The 19,216-nt window shown below is 40.3% G+C and overlaps 2 protein-coding genes across 23 annotated transcripts in view; both read left to right on the top strand.

Annotated features, from left to right (window-relative positions):
- Window positions 1–8,365, top strand: part of adgrg6 (adhesion G protein-coupled receptor G6) — an 82,928-nt gene extending 74,563 nt beyond the window's left edge. For all 22 annotated transcript variants that reach the window (XM_074616654.1, XM_074616648.1, XM_074616647.1 and 19 more), the window contains one exon: window positions 4,616–8,365. In XM_074616654.1, coding sequence (XP_074472755.1) covers window positions 4,616–4,827 — 212 coding nt within the window. In that variant the 3' untranslated portion in view covers window positions 4,828–8,365. The remainder of the gene's footprint in view (window positions 1–4,615) is intronic.
- A 907-nt stretch (window positions 8,366–9,272) lies between these two features.
- LOC141756427 (endothelin-1) overlaps window positions 9,273–19,216 on the top strand; it is a 37,500-nt gene continuing 27,556 nt past the window's right edge. The window contains exon 1 of the mRNA XM_074616116.1: window positions 9,273–10,027. Within this exon, the coding sequence (XP_074472217.1) occupies window positions 9,979–10,027 (49 nt within the window). The 5' untranslated portion in view covers window positions 9,273–9,978. The remainder of the gene's footprint in view (window positions 10,028–19,216) is intronic.

Raw genomic sequence — 19,216 nt, 5'->3', positions numbered from 1 at the left:
GCATAGTGTCCTTTCAAAATAAACTTCTGTTTTCACAGGAAGTTAGGTTTAGATAACACAACCATTTAGTAAAGGGTAGGAAACGGTTGTGGTTGACGTTAACTTCACTGACTAACGACTCACGTGATTGATGATACTTAACGACCTCACTGGACTGACAATACTAACGACTCACTGGACTGAGAATACTAACGACTCACTGGACTGACGATACTAACGACTCACTGGACTGACGATACTAACGACTCACTGGACTGACGATACTAACGACTCACTGGACTGACGATACTAACGACTCACTGGACTGACGATACTAACGACCTCACTGGACTGACGATACTAACGACTCACAGGACTGACAATACTAACGACTCACATGACTGACGATACTAACGACTCACTGGACTGACGATACTAACGACTCACAGGACTGACGATACTAACGACTCACTGGACTGACGATACTAACGACTCACAGGACTGACGATACTAACGACTCACTGGACTGACGATACTAACGACTCACAGGACTGACGATACTAATGACTCACTGGACTGACGATACTAACGACCTCACTGGACTGACGATACTAACGACCTCACTGGACTGATGTTACTAACGACCTCACTGGAATGACAATTCCATCGAGTCACGTGCCTAAAGACTGACGTGACAATATAAGTCAACATTACTTTTAGTTTCACACGGGACACTACCAGCGGTCTCCTGGTTCAAAGTCTTGTGTTTGTTTGATCTCAGTGTAGAGCTTTGAAAAACTCCTTGGTGTTTATACACAACACATTCGTGGTTAAAATGTTGGCATAATCACATAAAAACACTTATTTTTTCCTAGCATCAACCTTTCAGAGCCTGAGGAGGCTGTCCAGTACACTCAAACGTGTTAAACAACCTCTGAAGTGTTGACAGGACTTTGTTCTTTTATCCTTTTATGTTTTAATTTTTTGGGAAGTAATTTCCCTGAAGAGACCAAAACCAACAATGATTCAAATCAATTCATGCTGCTTTGTATGACGGTGCTTTGGGGCCATTGTAGATAAAAAAAAATGAATAATTGTGGAGCCGAGGAAGGAGGGGTAATATTCCGAGAAAAGACTCAGAGATTTAAGTCATAAATATAAGAGAACAAACTCGGATATTCTGAGATTTAAGTAGCAAATTTACAAGAAAAAGTCAGAAATTTACGAGGAATAAACGCTACACAGAGAATACTTGTTTGTTTTGGTCTTTCCATTGGATGATAAAAAAATAGATTAATAATACATATAACTTCAGTATATTGTCAAGTTGGACAAAGCATCAGAGCTCCTACACCTCATCCTTTAAATGCTGAAAACAGCACCGTTGCCAAGTTCAGCCTTTAAACGCGGCGCCTCGTTCAGTAACCTTTGAAGTCTTCTCTCAGGCAACCTTCCCGTTATCAAAAACTTTGCCAAAGCACTCCGGTAGCTCAGCCAAAGACCTGCTGAATGATTCATGCATTGAGCTCTAACTGAGGCAGCTGTAGTAGTGAAGTGCAGGTTACTGTGTCCAGACTGGCTTCACATATCAGACACCTCCTCTGCATTCAGACTGCAGATGGTGAATTCCATTTATCAGCTCGCGGAGGTCATGAACGGAGACGTGGTCCAGACTGTAAAACTCATACACCATGACAACATACTTACATATTTTCTGCACTTTCTACACTTCATAACGTCAAGTCAGAATGACAGTGGAATACTTGCAGATCTGTATATATATAACAAATATCACAATATTTTTCACCAAATACCTCGATATTGCGACAATATTGTAGGGTTGACTATTGGTGCGTTCACAAAATATTTAGACAATAACATTTTTGATAACTTATCATCGTAATGCAACCTTTAAAACCAGGAAAGACAACATTTATGCCATATTACTATATTACGATATCCGAAATCTAAGACGATATCAAATCTCATATCACAATATTGATATAATATCGATATATTGCCCAGCCGGTGCGAGCAACCCCTTTTACATGACATATGACACATATTCATTTGATCCACTGTTTAAGGAACAATGTATAACAATTAGGGGAATGTATTGGCAGAAATGGAATATAATATTAATAAGTATGTTTTCTTTGGTGTATAATCAGCTGAAAGTAAGAATTGTTGTGTTTTCGTTAGCTTAGAATGAGCCGTTTATATCTACATAGGGAGCGGGTCCTCTTCACGGAGTCCGCCATGTTTCTACAGTAGCCCAGAACGGACAAACCAAACCCTGTTAACTTTTCCTGCTTGGGCCGGAGTCGATAACGTTACTCGACCGGAGTTAGCCCTCGTCACTCAGCCGCCGGGAAACAAGACACAGGAAACTTAAGTTGGTCTTGAGGAGCTGCAGCATGTGTTTCTGCACAATGTACCTTCAATGTATAACCACTGATTAGTGCAGCTTTAAGGTCTAAAATGCATTTCAAAACAGTCATGTTTGTTTTTCCAATGATGTTGCCCCTCTCTTAGTAGGAAGTGTAACTTCACAGAAGATACTTTTACCAATTCCTGTAAAGTACGTGAACGGTTCCAGCGTATCACAGAATCAGATCACAGCTTCCAATGGAAACAGACAACAAAATAATATTCATATTATCTCATATAGAGCGTCGGTCTCTCATTGTATAGTTTCCAGATGTTTGAGGTCATAGCCAGAGGTTGACACTGCTTAAACCCAACTCCCCCCCTTCAGCTTCCATCTCTGTCCTAAAGCGCACTCTGGAGTAGATTTGATGGGAACATGGCGATCTGTGTTTCAGAGGAACAAAACATCACAGTGTGACATCAGGACGACTAGACAGGACCAGCTGTGTGGAGCCAATCAGTGGTGCTGACAGAGCATTATGCAGGAATCTGCATGTTGAGCAACACAACAACTCCTCCATTCCTCTTCTTGTTTAATTAGGCAGCGCTAGCAGGAATACACAGAGCAGTGATTGAGCTTTGGCTCAATTACATCCTGCTTTACAAAGCCACGCTGGATACCATCACGCTCATGATGGTACCAGAGGGCCGGCGCAGTATGTGCTTGATTTGGCCGTGTACGTTTTGCTTAATTGCTTTAGCTCCGTTTCCGTAAGAATGTTCCGAAGGTGTAAAACTGTGAAGGCTGCTGGTGTTGATCCAAATCACATCGAAGAGATGTAATTAAAATGACATCACAATAAATCTCTGTTCACAGCTGCAACACCTGTAAAGACACTTTCCAGCAGTGATTCTAGAAGTGCATCGGCGTTGAGTTGTAACAACACGTTCTCATCCCAACGCTTTGTAAGGACCCCTTGGCGTCACTTAGGGTAACCCAACGCGTCAAACTATGACGCTTAGGTTTAGGCAACAAAACCACCAGCCCGGTCTCACGGCAAAGCGTGTAATAGACCCTTTTAGTGTCAACGTCATGATGACGTCACGGTGTTAGCTGGAGGCATAACAAAGGAAAGACTGGAGGCTAACACTAGCCCAAGGAGTCTATATGACATTATTGCACATTTTCATCCATGCGTCATGGAAAGGAACGGGTTTTTTTGCCTGTCTGAAAAGCGTAACACGTTAAGTCCTCTAGTTTGTGTTGTAGTTTGTACTGAGTTGTTTAGAGTTGCCAGAAGGTGTTTATACTATATTACTGTTCGCTACATGATATAAATCATCTGCTTCATGATCTGGTTGTTGCTGGTCGTCTGTTGTTGGATTATGATGTTACACAATCATTTGTTTTCACCACTTCTCCCAGTAATGCCAGATGGCCTTATTCAAATTAGACGCAGAATAATCTTCAAACAAATAGAACCAATTGGTTTCAGTTAAAGAATCTGTTTCCAAACAGATCCTTCCAGGTTCTCGATATTTTCATTGGCGGCCTCGACAGAACAATGTGGCCGACCATGAAGCTTTGTACCTCACTGCATGTTAATTGAGTTCCACCCATCTTTCCATATGCTTCCCATCCTGTTCTCTGGAGTTTCGCCAAAACATATCAGCAGCTAAACCCACGACATTAGCTGAGAGATCCCAGGGTCCAAATAACATAATAATATCCAAACATAGCACTTTTTGTAGTTGTCTTCCGAGATCAGGTATGCACACATTTTGAAAAATGATCTCGGGATCAAGTGGAAAATGAAATCAAAATATGCCTTTATGAATGGGGCTGCTGTTGTGAAGCCTCAACATGACCCAGCATTTATTTATTTATTTAAAAAGGATCCCCATTAGCTGATACCAATAGCACCAGCTAGTCTTCCTGGGGTCAAGCATGGCTGGAAGCATGGCTTCACTCGGCCTGGTTGTGTTATTCGTTGGCTCTGTAACCCTGTGAAATCACAAGGCCCTGGGAGAGAAGACACCAAACCAACAGACTTCATTTGGAAGAGAAAAAAAAGACCAGACCACAACCAGATTGCCTGGCATAAGATCCGATACCACCTCAACTAAAGCTGTAATACTGTCTCCACCACACACTGTGAGGGACAGCCTGAATGATTCTCACCCTTCCTTCTTAACAATTTAAGGGTTACTGCATCAAGTAATAATCCTTGTGTCCCTGTCTTTTTCTTTTGCTCCCTGGATGCAGATAAATGTTATTCCAACCAGACCAGCCCCAAGTGCGTCTCCTCGTGCTCTTCCTCCTCAGAGGTGGAGCCCAACTCCTCTTCCTCCTCGTCCTCCATCCTCCCCGTCAGCCAGATGATCGACAAGGTGAAAGGTTACTGCTCCACGCGCTCCGACAACTTCTACAAGAACATCATCATGTCCGACAGCTTCGCCAACAGCACCAGGTTCTAGAGCTGTCCTCAGTGTTCTGGAGGCAGACCTTCCGGAGCCTCCCCTCCCCCCCCCTGTGTTTTGGAATTGTTCAAGAAAATGTTGTTCAGCGACAGAGGAGGCTTCTGTTACAAAGGTTCCAGTATGAAGCGTAAGACCGGAACCTGCCTCGCTGTTCTGGAACTGCTCACATTGTTATTTAAGGCTTTGCTTTTGTTCTAGAACTGCCACCTTCTACAACACTCTAGAACCTTTTTGTGTTCTTGAAGTACTCCCTAACATTCTAGAACTCTCGGACAGCCTCAACTGCTGTTTTCTGGAACTGCTCCAATCATCAGCCTCAACCAGAAAGGACGGATTTCAGAATTCTAACAACCATTATCAAAACCCCTCCCAACATTCTTTCTGAGCAACATTCTAGAACCTTTCTGGCCCGTCACGGCAGTGGAAGGTGTTCTAGAATGTTCCGTTTTTCTCCCCACTGTCTCTCTAGAATGCCTGCATCCTTCCCGCCATCCTCGCTTGCCCCCGGAGCTTTGAATCAGAATCCCCGTTTCCATGTTTTGTGTTTGATCATGTACATTGTTAGCCGAAACGGGGGCCCAAGTTTTAACTGTAATTTAAATTGGACTGATTCAAGATTTGTTCTTTATATCAGGTCATCAAAATTCATAAAGAGCTGGTCGGTTTGTGTAACAGAATTGGGTAGTTCCGTCTTCCTCAGTATCAATGCAGCATGTTGTTCAGCTACATGATTTAAACCAGAGCTACTATCTTAATGCACTGTCTTTGCTTTATTTTTGCTAATCTCGAGAGAATCTGCCTTTTTATGCAACACGTTCAAAAGGAAGTCTGTGAACTTGCTGCAGCGAACACCCAGAGCCCAAGCTAAGAAGATCACGGACAAAGTCCCACATTATGGTTTCAAATCCCCGGGTCTCCTGGATAATTAGGGGTGTCTTATAGAGCTACACGGGGTGGTCAGAGAACGTTGATGCGATTCTACTGTATCAAAACAAATTACAGAATGGGCAGACCTCGCTGCCAGACTGTGTTACTAAGAGGAAATGAAAGGGAGCAGAGCAGAGAGGGGAGGGAGGTAGATAGAAAAAGAAAAGAAGTTAGTTTTGGTGTTTTTTAATACTGTGATGTTTGTTTGAACTGTCCCGTTTGTGCATGTGTGTGTGTGGAGCCATATCCCATGTAAATATTGATGATCTATCTATTCTATGTGCCTTATTCTATAGTGTTATATAGTGTGTCCAGATGGTTGCTTTTGTTCATGCCTTCACAGGGTCCTGGAAGGGTCACCAGGACTGTACATACAAACCCAAACATTCTCCAGCTCCCCAAGCTGTGTCGGCACTTTCCACCTCGGTGGGAAACAAGTCATGGAAAATCGTAGGATGGATGAAAGAAAACGGAATAGTTTGTCTTCCACCTGAAAGCTACAGACCAGTTGATCAATCTGCTTATTGGTGTAATTGTTCTGAATATCCCATTATAATGTATATTATCATGAAGCCAAAACGCCCAAGCATATTGACACACATTTTGGATTTATATTGGAAATATTTCCATGTGGCAGATAAGACAATCATACCATGAGTCGGTGGTTGGCGGCGAATGCCAGCTGGCCACTGAAGCTCGGCACGGCAGACAAAGTTTAGCAGTCATAAAAGCTGTCACACAGCGTGAGGAAAGAAGTTTGTGATCAGATATGATTTTTATATTCAGCAAATGGTAACAGCTTTGTTTTTACGATGGCAAAAAAAAAAGTTGCTACGACATTCACTGTTCATCTGCCAGGGCGATACTATCAGTTAAATGGTCAGGTCATCCAAATTACAAACTTTATGTTTTCCCCATGTGGTGTCTAGCCGTGGGCATAGTTTGGGTTTTATCCAGCTGGGCTTTGAGAACGCCCGCCACCACCCAAATATCGAAATACCCAAATACGATGGAGGCGGATAGAATTTCACTTGTGGTGCTTAATTATTCAAAAAAATGGCATTTGAAGAACTCAACAGCAACATGTTTTTCCACAAACGATGTACTGATTACTCAGGATGATCTGCAGAAAATAGTTCCCATTGGAATGTGTTGACAGCGAGGTCGGTGGTTTATCCTGAGAAATAGTTTCTGGAAAAAGACACGTCGCTGTCAAGTTTTCATGTTTTCATTATCTTTACACCACAAGTGAAATATTTACGTCAAGCGTACAGGAGTGGTGAAGTGTCTAAAAACCTCAGCAGGGAAAATAAGTCGTTGCTCGGCTTGATACCGCAAGTAGTGAGAAAATCATCTTTTATTTTTCTGATTTGGGGGAACTGACCCTTTAATGAAACCTGGTTTATGTACAGTGTTGTCTAAAGCAATGGGCCCAACCAGGAGCTCTTTTATTTCATCATTTATCCAAAATCATCCACGTTTGTTTCACAGATAATAATTAATTTATCGTGTCAATTTAGAAAATTTTATGGCGGCAATTTGTCGTTTGTTTTACTTTTTCCCTCCAAAATGTTGATGAATCATTCCAAAAGTTAACAGCACCAATGCAATGCAGCACGGTTTGCAGATATTTTGTTGAATAGATTTTGTTTTTTAAGAAAATGCATTCATCGTTTGTATTTTATTCGCCCACAGCTGAACGTCTTCTTTATTCTTTCCTTTGTCTTTTTTTTGTCAGCTTTTGAGCAAACCTGAAATGTTTACTGTTTACTATAATTTATTTTCTGGATGTACAGCCTCTTGTTTCATTTAGTTTAGTTCAACCAGACAACCATCTGTACTGAGAGGTGAAGCACGGAGACCTGTTTTTAGATGACTCATCAGCGTTGGCTAACCAGACTTCCTTTGTCCACACGGAGCCAACGGCGTTCAACACCAGAACGTTTACTGACTGTCGACCCTGGCCCCAGTTTCTCCTTTCTTTGCCCAGAGTGGTGGGGGTCGTATTATCGGGCTCTCAGAAAAAAAGCCCCAGAGACTGTGGGAGAAGAGGGGAGGCGTGTTTGGCGTAGCTCGGTTATTCTGTTACTCACTGTGCTGGGTTCAGACCCAGAGTGGAAACCAAAGACTGCTTAATATACGGCACTAAATGAAGATTAAATACCCTAAATTAAAAAGGTCTGTTATCATTTGGATAACATGGTATCTAATGTCAAACATGTTGATCTCTATTGTTATTGTTGGCACTGGTTCAGTGATAACAGATGTTTTAAACGCTGCCTGAACAGCAGGAGAAACAACATTTAAATGATCTCCACCTAAAGGGAAGTTAGCCAAAACTAAATTCAACTATTTTTCTTTTTTATCCTCTATGGACCAGATCTATTTGATTAGGATCAGGCTGTGGATGAGTATTGTACCAGATATGTTCTGATGAGGATTGTAACTGATCTTGGCTTTGATTGTTTTGTATTATAATTCTTATTATTATTATTCTGTAAACTCTTTTCCTGCACCAGGCGATTATGTTGTTTCATGGTTTTGTCAGTGATGTTCTTATCTGGAAGCTCACTTCAGCATCTCAACATTAAAGGGAATTAAATTTGAATCAATCTTTATTGTCACAGTTTCACAGAGACGTGAAGTGAAGGTGGAAGCCATATATATATATATATATATATATATATATATGAATATGGCATGATATTTGAGCTTGTTGTTTGCCAAACCAGCCTCTCCATCATGATCCATTCTTTAGTTCAGGCTGTCAGTGACAGATGACTGGTTTGGCGACAATAACACGCTGTAATTCCCTCATCGATCATCCCACGACACCAATAACCATAAATAAAACCAATTAACGTGACTGAGTGAGGTGGAAGAAGTACTTAAAGGAGCAATATATAATATGTTTACTGTAATAAATCACCATGATATGTCATCAGAGATTAAGGAAACGTGCTAATTTGAAATGCTGGTTTCTCCAACAAAAAGCCTGTATGTTCTTCTTTGAAATTTACATTTTCGATGCAGAACGTCTGTTTTTTTTTGTTTTGGCCGGTGTGATCCCGCCCTGGGTTGCCAGATTTTAAACGAATTGGCAACGTAAACACAGCGTGCTGCAGCCATGGAAGCAAGCAGAAAACAACTGGATCAACAGAGATAAAGTTAATGTTACCATTACAAACTAAAAAGACTTGGCATCTTTTTAAAAAGCTACGTGAGCAGAATCACGCTGCAGCGCCGCGCTTCGAGGAATACACTGTGAGGAATAACAATGGTGATCTGTGTGAAAGGCCCATAACAAAGAGCTTATGAAATATGATGTTTTGTTAAAAATGTACCCACCAGTACAAGTAGTATAACTGAAATAATTATTCGATCCAACAAAAATTAATTTGCGGCTATTTTGATAATCATTAAAGTCATTTTTCATGTGTGATGATTATTTTGCTGCTTTTTCCTTTTCTTAATAATTAATATATGTATATATACATATATATATATATATATGTATAAATACATTAATCAGTAGGTTCATATTTGTTTTGCAAAAATAAATGTAGCCATTAATTAATTGATCAAATGTGACATAAATTAATACAGAGATAAATAAGTTTGGGAAATAAATGGGTGGTGAAATGCTGAGGGAAAATCATGCATGCATAAAAAAAATAAACAAACAAACAAAGGAATAAATAAATAAATATATTCATTTGAAAATAAATATCAAATACATTTGAAAAACAAAGAAATTAATAAATACATTTCAAAATAAATATCAAATAAAGTTTAAAAATAAATGAAAAAATAAATAAATAAATGAAGAAAAAAAACGTGAATTCAAAATTCCTAAAGATAACTACTTAAATAAATAAAAGTGGAAGTAAAACAGAAGAGTAAATAAATAAGGGAATATTATTTTTGCTACTTTTAATGGCATGTTTATTTATTTATCAAGTCATTTATTCATTTATTTTTTATTTTGGCAGGTTCTGTCCTGCATACATGGCCAGAGTGTGTGTATGCGCGTGTATATGACATTTGAAACGAGCCTAATGAGGAATCAGGTGCAGCTGAGCGGACAGGTGGAGACAGACAGGTGATCAGGAAACCAGAGAGAGGGAGAGACAGACAGGTACACAAGGAGAGAGACGAGAAACGCTAAACATACAAGTCCAGATGAGATGACAGGAGGAGGGATGGAACAGGAGGTAGAGGATGAAGAAGAAGAAGAAGAAGAAGAAGAAGATGATGAGACTCCATGACTGTAAGTACAAAACAACCTCTGAAGAGATATCAAATACAGTCTCTATTTCCTGCAACATGTTTGATTCCACAGACACAAGAAGCTGCTTCACGTTGAGCTGTTTTTCCACTTCGGGAGTTATTTAAACCCAAACCTCCATCTTTTCCTAAACCTAACTAAGTCGTTTTATTGTCTATTTCTAAGGAAGTTGTTTCCTGTGAAGACAGAAGTTTATTATGTAATGAGCAGAGCTTGACCCGTGTTGTCCTGTAACTCAACCTTCAGTATACTGTTGGCGGTGTAGTCGTGGATATTTGGGCTACTCTCCTTTCCGCAGACAGCAACGTCTCCTCACAAGTGCTCTCTGGCAGCGTCTGAGTTTCAGTCAGTGCAAATCCAACCAAGGTGATTTGTAGACGGTGCAAAAGTTCAGCAGATGTTAAACATCTGTCAACATCTGCAATGCACAATCACTTGCATTTCAAGCATCCTACCCTGATATAAATATTATAATAGTTTATTGAAGAACACTTATGTTAACAATTAAATTAGAAGTGAAATGAAAACAAAACATTGTTACGCTTAGTTCCACTTTTATTCAAATACAAATAATTTTGCTGCCTCAACAAATACAGAAATAAATACTGGGCTCTCTGTGCATCCATAGTGGACATAAAAGAAAAAAGACAAAACAAAATAAATATGCCATTAAAAGTAGCAAAAATAATATTGAAAATAAAATGAGTCATAAATTAATGATCTGCTTATTTATTTATTTATTTTTGTATTAATTCCCTTATTTAGTCTTCTGTTTAATTTCCCCTATTTTTCATTTATGTATTTAGTTTTATTGATTATTTAATTTATTAATTAATTAATTTATATTCATTTTTAAATGTATATCTTTATGTATTTATGCAATTTATTTGTATTATTTAAATGTATATTTTTTAAATTCATATATTAACAAATACATATATTTCCTTTTGTTGTTTTGCATTTATTTATTTTATATTTATTTTTGAATGTGTCATTAAGCATGTATTTATGTTTTTTTATTTAAATTTATATTCAACTTTACTCTTCCCTTTTATTTATTTATATATTCTTTTTTTATTAATTTTTTTTATTAATTTATTTCTTTTTGGATTTCTTTGTTTCCACACATCAAAGAAAGAAAGACAAAACGAAAGACCTACAATAGTCCTGTAAAGTGAGTTATTTGTCAGTTTGGCCGCTTGTGTGACACGGACACATCGTTGTCCACCTTCACAGTCACAGTGCTGTTGGAGACATCATGTTAAAACATCTCTATTGTTTGTTAAAGTAAGAATCAGCTGTGGAGCACCGTGTCCCTTCTCTGGTTTCAAATGTGAAAAGTTGAAAGCAGTTTGAAAGAAAAGTATTTCAGAAAGCTTCTGTAACATACAGTATATGAAGTGTCCCGGACATGTAGGGACACGAATACTCCACGATCATATCTTTATTTTGATACAGAACTCGTGAAAAACTTTAAACTTTAGGAGGTGAATTTGAGGTGACTTCCTCTCCTCCGTATCTCCCTCTGTTCCTCCTCTTGTTTCATCATCTCCTCTTTCCTTTTCCTGCTCAGGAAACGATCGGCACCAAAGATAAATGTTTGGAATATGAATATGAATCCTGTTTTCTAGTTATGCCTCTGTTGCTCTGTGACCACCGTGAAAATTAATGAAATGCTTTCTCCGTCTGTTAAGGGAAATTCAGATTTTCTTCTAAGAAAGAAACTGCAAAAGAGGAAAGTGGACGGACTGTGAAGGTGTAAAAAGAACATTATGTCAGTAACGGTGTAAAGAGAATGTTACGTCAGTGATGTTGTAATGAGAACATTATGTCAGTGATGGTGTTAACAGCCGTTACGTCAGTAACGGTGTAAAGAGGATGTAACGTCAGTGACGGTGTAAAGAAGAAGTTACGTTAGTGACGGTGTAAAGAGAACGTTACGTCAGTGACGGTGTAAAGAGCACGTTATGTCAGTGACGGTGTAAAGAGGAAGTTACGTCATTGATGGTGTAAAGAGAACGTTACGTCAGTGATGGTGTAAAGAGGAAGATACGTCAGTGACGGTGTAAAGAGCACTTTACGTCAGTGACGGTGTAAAGAGGAAGTTACGTCATTGATGGTGTAAAGAGAACGTTACGTCAGTGATGGTGTAAAGAGGAAGATACGTCAGTGACGGTGTAAAGAGCACGTTACGTCAGTGATGGTGTAAAGAGGAAGATACGTCAGTGACGGTGTAAAGAGCACGTTATGTCAGTGACGGTGTAAAGAGGAAGTTACGTCATTGATGGTGTAAAGAGAACGTTACGTCAGTGATGGTGTAAAGAGGAAGATACGTCAGTGACGGTGTAAAGAGCACGTTACGTCAGTGACGGTGTTAAGAGGAAGCTGCGTCAGTGACGGTGTAAAGAGAACGTTACGTCATTGATGGTGTAAAGAGGAAGATACGTCAGTGACGGTGTAAAGAGCACGTTACGTCAGTGACGGTGTTAAGAGGAAGCTGCGTCAGTGACGGTGTAAAGAGAACGTTACGTCAGTGACGGTGTAAAGAGAACGTTACGTCAGTGACGGTGTAAAGAGAACGTTACGTCAGTGACGGTGTAAAGAGGAAGCTGCGTCAGTGACGATGTAATGGGCCTGTTATAACGAGATTCAACGTATCCGTAGTTTGCAGAAACATACACCTCCAACGTTGTGTTGTGGCGACTAGGCTGCATAAGAAAGTGAAAGTGAATACTTTAAACACACACATAGTATAACTACTTTCAACTTTACTTACAACTTTATGAACAAATGACCACACATAGCACAGAAGCACCGAGACGCTGTTTGGGTAGAAGTTCAGTTAGAGTTGCATTTCACTCTGTTTCTTTTTGTTTAGCAGCCGCAGAAATGCTTGTGTGAGTTCAGCCCTCGGTCTTGTTTACACTTATTTTATTTTATTAAAGTCCGGTGTTATTGATCCTCTTTTCTCCTCACATCACCTCCACTGTCCTCTCCTAACATCACACATCTGATGAAACGCAGACGGCCGGCCATCAGCGGTTCACGAGAATACATTCAACGATCTGTTCTGAATCCAGAGTTCAAAACAGCTGCATTCTCATAAAGCAGGGATGAAGAGGAGGAGGAGGAGGAGGAGGGGAGAGGTTGACCACACATCAGACCTCATAAACCCCTATATACAGTCAGTGTGAGTGCGGTCGGAAGGAAGGGGAGACGGAGGTGGTGGGGGGGTTAGACACACTGAGGAGGTCGTTTAGGTGAACTGAGTCCATTCCTGACACTAAATTAAACTCAATGGATGGAGCATGGCTTTTCTCTCCGCTGCAGCTTTAGGCGGGAAGTGGCAGTTAGAAAGAAACAAGAGTCGAATGATGTCAGTGAGTGTTAACCTGAAGGGTTAATGTGTTTAAATATTTACTTTAAGCTGTCTCATGCACTACCGTCAGGACATAGTGACCATTTTATGAAAATAACTTTGATTTCTTACAATCTCGCCTACTGCTGCTTTAACCAGAAAGGTCCCATTGAGATACAATATCTCTTCCAGTATGATTCTGATGGACTGACTGTTTTCCCTACATGGCCAGTGAGTGTAGACAGGCTTTCTAACCCAACCTCTGATGGGGCTTTACTTGTCTCGTGGACATTCAGGGCTTCCTTCGTTGTGGGTTGAGGGTTGAGGGTTGAGGGTTGAGGGTTTAGGTGGGCGTTCAGAGGGCAGGAGGTGTGTCCCGTCTGCTCCCGGCCTCAGACTGTAAGATGTGGTGCGTTCTCCAGCAGAATACCCAGCGTGATTGAAACGCAGCAACAACAACAAAGCAAACAAAAACAGGCAGGAACACTTCCTGGATCGAAGCCGCCTCGCTTTAAACACCGAGGAGGGTAATTAGAGCAGCCAGACGACCACAGATCTGTTTTGAACACAGTGGCGCGTGTTTGTGTGAATCTGTGTTTCCAATTATTCAGATAAGATGAGATCTTCATAGTGTTCAGTAGCAGAGGAAGAGGGAGGCCATCTGTTAGGGAGGATGAGGAGACTTCACCGTCCTGCAGACAGAATATTAGTTATATAGTGAGGAAGAGTTATCGGTATTTCATCCTCCTAATGCATCTCTCTGACAAGGACCATATGTTGAAGTTACTGGTTAGAGAAAAAAACAGCAGTAGTGGAAGAAGTACTCCCATCTTTTACTAAAAGTAGCAGTACTGCTCTATAAATATAAATACTTTGCTGCAAGTAAAAGATTTCACTTGAATAAAAGTACAAAAAGTATAAACAGTACGGCCGTCAATTGATTGAAATAGTTAATCACGATTAATCGCAAATTAATCGCACATTTTTTATCTGTTCCAAATGAACCTTAAAGGGAGATTTGTCAAGTATTTAATACTCTTATCAACATGGGAGTGGACAAATATGCTGCTTTATGCAAATGTATGTATATATTTATTAGGGCTTTCAAAGTTGAGGGAAATTGATTTTAGCAGCACTAATTTCTTTAACGCAACTTGCATTTTTTAGGTTGTAGCGGCTCAGTTTTAAAGCTAGAGTGAAGAAACTGGTATCATATGAAACTAGAAAACATAAATAACGCTCCAAACGTACGCTAAATTTTGGCAAGAAAAAACTGTCTTAGCCATTTTCAAAGGGGTCCCTTGACCTCTGACCTCCAGATATGTGAATGAAAATTAAGGTACATTTTGAACAGATAAAAAATGTTCGATTAATCTGCAATTAATCGTGAATAACTATCGACAATCATGCAATTTACAGCTCTAATATTTATTAGTGGAAATAATTAAGGTAACAAGGTCAAGGGACCCCTTCGAAATTGGTGTCATGACGCCATGCTGGTCTGGTCTATAGCTTGGAACCATGACGCCATGCTGGTCTGGTCTATAGCTTGGAGCCATAAAGCCATGCTGGTCGGGTCTATAGCTTGGAGCCATGACACCATGCTGGTCTGGTCTATAGCTTGGAGCCATAAAGCCATGCTGGTCGGGTCTATAGCTTGGAGCCATGACACCATGCTGGTCTGGTCTATAGCTTGGAACCATGAGGCCCCTCTATTATATATTTTTAGGACACGGCAGGGGAACAAATCAGAGATCAGAGTTTTGGGATTTATTGTTGGTGCAACCAACTACACAGCAACTCTTCAGCATAGCGTCATTACTTTTAGCGTTTTGTTTAAAATAGAAGTTTGGAGACGTGTTTCAACTTCTTCTATTTCCTCTGTTACCGTCTATGAGGGACACGGGATTGGTTTCCCCCAAAAGGGGGCGTGGCCATGAGTGCCTACTCTGGATGACGTATTGGCGGTCTGACATATGGTCCAAAGGTCCCTGACGGCTACAGATTTAGGTTAATCTGTTTTTTTGTTTTTGTTTTTTCCACTTCAAGTGTAGTGGGGTCGAGTTTCATTATTCCTGAACCACCACATTAGATTGAGCAGCTACAAAACGATACAGAAACATGAAAGAAAAGTGTGTTTATATGAGAAGATGTGAGCGATTGTGAATTAATTGCACATTTTTCCTTATTCATGGGTCTTTCCGTTGAAGATCAAACCTCCCTCTCTCTCAGGAATGTTGATCCGGTCGGCCTTTGACTGGCAGACAGTAAATATGAGGTGGATTTGCAGAATTAGGTGGTATTCATACTCAGATTAATCAGAACATTTTGTCCATGGGAGCTCAGAACATCCGTCTTTGTTACACCTGTCTGTCTGCTTCCCGAGGCTTCCTTTATCTTTTTATTACAAACAAAAGAAAAGAGATTTGATGTACTTAATACAATAAAAACACACTCATTTCCCATAGTTCCAGCCGTCTTATGTATACGTTGGTAGGTTTCTATAATCTTACTGGACAAGCAGCTCAAGATGTATATACAGCAACCAACTAAGGATGGTCCAGCATCATTTTAGTTTTTAGACCTTTAATATTTTAGTTTAGGGTCCACAAAGATCCATGCACACGTATACTGTTTGGTCTGGTTGTATAACAGAGCTGTATATCTGTGTGATTTATGGTGACTTGGAGGCGTGAAGTGGGCTGTCAATAGGAGCCCGACAGCGAATCTTCCCCTCGGGGCGGGGGAGGCGTGACGGTTAATCATGGTTAATCCGGTTGATGAGTCACCTCCTCCTCCAGCTTTAGTTTCCAGGTGTAATTTCCTTTTAATTTCCACGTAGCTGACTGCTGTTACAGCCCAAACACATTCTTTAATTATGAATCTTTTCATGACCCTAAAACGACCCGCAGTAAATGAAACGTATTCACCCATTTTAATAGCAGCGTTTAACTGAATCGTTTAGCCTAACACAAGGAGGTAATGATGAGGAGGTAATTACTGGTTAAAAGTTTCCCCACCCCTTAACCCTCTACCCCCGACCTCTGAACCTCCCACTGGCCCCACCTCACCCATCCTCACCCCGTCCAGAGAACAATAAGACAGCTGATCAATCACACATTCCTCTATCATCGTGCCATCCTGCCATCGTACCATCACGCTATCGTGCCATCTTGCCATCGTGCCTTCATACCATTGTGTACATCTCACCATCGTACCATTCCGTACCAATCGTACCATCTCGCCATCGTACCATTCCGTACCAATCGTACCATCTCGCCATCGTACCAATCGTACCATTCCGTACCAATCGTGCCTTCTCGCCATCGTACCATTCCTTACCAATCGTACCATTCCGTACCAATCGTACCATCTCATACCAATCATACCATCGTACCATTCCGTACCAGTCAAACAAACGTACCATTCCATACCATCATACCACCATCGCGTATCACTTTTTAAAATTGTATTACAATCATCATATAAATGCAGGTACATACATGAAATTTGACCTCTGCATTTAACCACTAAGCATTTTAGGAGCAGTAAGGGCCTGGGGAGCAACTACGACATGTAGATAGTAGGAACCGGGGATTGAACCACCAACCTTGTGGACGACCACTCTACCCACTGAGCTAGAGCCGTCCCATCATCATCATCATCATCACCATCACCACTGTTCAATTGTACAATTATGCCATCATGCTATCTTACCATCCATTGTATCATTCCATACCAATCATACCATCTTGCCAGTATGCCATCGTACCATTATGCCATCATAACATTGTGTACCATCGTACCGCTCCATACCAATCACGTCAACGTGCCATCATACAATCGCGTATCATCACACCATCGTACCATCACGCTATCGTACCATCATGCCATCGATTCATTTGCTAATTATTCTCTCTGTTAAACAATTAATCAATTATTCCTTCTATTAAATGTCAGAAAACATGTAAATAAAATGTCATCGCTAGAGTCCAACATGGTGTCTTCAAATGTCGTTTTGTCCGACCAACAGTCCGAACCCCAAAGATATTCAGTTTACAAAGATATAAACGGAAATGAGCTGCAAGTCCTCACAGTGGAGACGCTGGAAGCAAGAACATTTTTCTTAAAAATGAATTAAAAGATTGCATTTCAATCGATACAATTTTACCCCCATACTCCAGATCTTCACTAGGCAGTACCACAAACTTCTTATCTACAGTTTAAATAATTTTAGGATTTTAAAGGCCCTTTTATATATAATATTGCTTTAGCTTTATTTGATTGATTCTCGGAAAATCTTTCCTCTCACCATGTAGAGATCAGAGGTCAAACCTGTCTTCTCCAGGGAGAACTTCAACAAGTCTGGGTATCTGTTGTTTGAACTTTTGCTCTCTGGAGGAAATTTACTATATGACTATACATCTCGTCTGCTATGTGGAGTAAAAAATACCACAAGATGGATGTAACAAATATTATCACAATGTATTTGATATATTGAGTTTCTGACGCTGTGAACTGTGGGTTCTGTTCCCACTGGACTTATCCATCCCGATGTGTCTAAGCTCATCTCATTCCTGGAGATACAAACATAGACAATGAGCTATGGGGAAATGTCGAAAATGCATAAATAAACTAGAAGAATCCTTTACAGACTGCTGCCTGCAATCTATTTAAAAAAGGTGGTGTCTTCGTAAATTTGAAAAAGATTTAATTGTGACATAAACTGCTTTTTCCTGTATTCCTCAATCAGGCAAATTGATCTTTGTGCATCAAACAAGCCCTTTAAATTAAATGAGAAAATACGTTGTCGGTTTAGAACTACACATAGGACGTTTCAAAAATAAAACCGTTTTATGTGATGACAACGCTGTGGTTAAGTTTTAGTTTATGCACAAAAACAAAGTGGTTATAGAAAGATCATGGTTTGGGTTAAATTACTACTCTGTTAAGAGTTGGGGAACGATGGTGGTCACGGTTTAAAAGAAAACCATCTTCGCTGTCGGTAGGAAATAAATAGTGTGTTAAGATCTGATGTTTGGATGATCCATCCATCCATCCACCCCGACCCCTGCCCTCTGCGGACTTTGTGGCTCTATAATAACATCACACTTCCTCCTTTTGCTCCTGACAGACGAGTCATAAAGAGATTTATTTTTGGGGCATTTGCTGAAAAGATTGAGACCATTTTTCTGCTGCTGATCCAGTCAGCTGAACTCTTTTCAGTGTGCTAAGTAAGCACAATGTCAGCATCTAACAATCAAAGATCCTCCGGTAGCAAACCATCAAAAAAGACTCAGCTGGCCGATGCATGCAGTGCTGTTTGCATCAACAATCATTTATCCTCGTCAGCCCCCTTGCGGTGTGGAGTCCCTCAGGGGTCGGTCCTTGGACCAAACATTTTCTCATTTTTCTCACAGAATGCTAAAGTTTCAGCTTTGACCTTTTGCGACGTGGAAATTCTCTGTTTTTATAAAAAGCAAATAAGCGGTGGACTAACAGTAAAGCGGTGGACTAACAGTAAAGCGACAGGTGAGAATAAATCTTTCCTGTTCAGAGGGACGACCACGTTTTTTTCCCATCCTAACAAAACACACTCCACACTGGCTGCGTTTGTTGAAGCAGTTCTGGATCATTTAAAGGTCACCTATTATGCAAAATGCACTTTTCCATGTCTTTTAAACATCAATATCTGTCCCCAGTGTGTCTACAGGCCACCATAGTATCATAAAAGACCATCCTCTCTCTTTTTCTCCTGCTCCGTTTGTCCGGAAATGGGTGCAGAAAAAAAATTCACTTTTTTCCTTGTATTC

Source organism: Sebastes fasciatus, chromosome 18, assembly GCF_043250625.1.
Source record: "Sebastes fasciatus isolate fSebFas1 chromosome 18, fSebFas1.pri, whole genome shotgun sequence".
Lineage (NCBI taxonomy): Eukaryota > Metazoa > Chordata > Actinopteri > Perciformes > Sebastidae > Sebastes > Sebastes fasciatus.
This window is presented reverse-complemented; position numbering and strand designations above follow the sequence as displayed.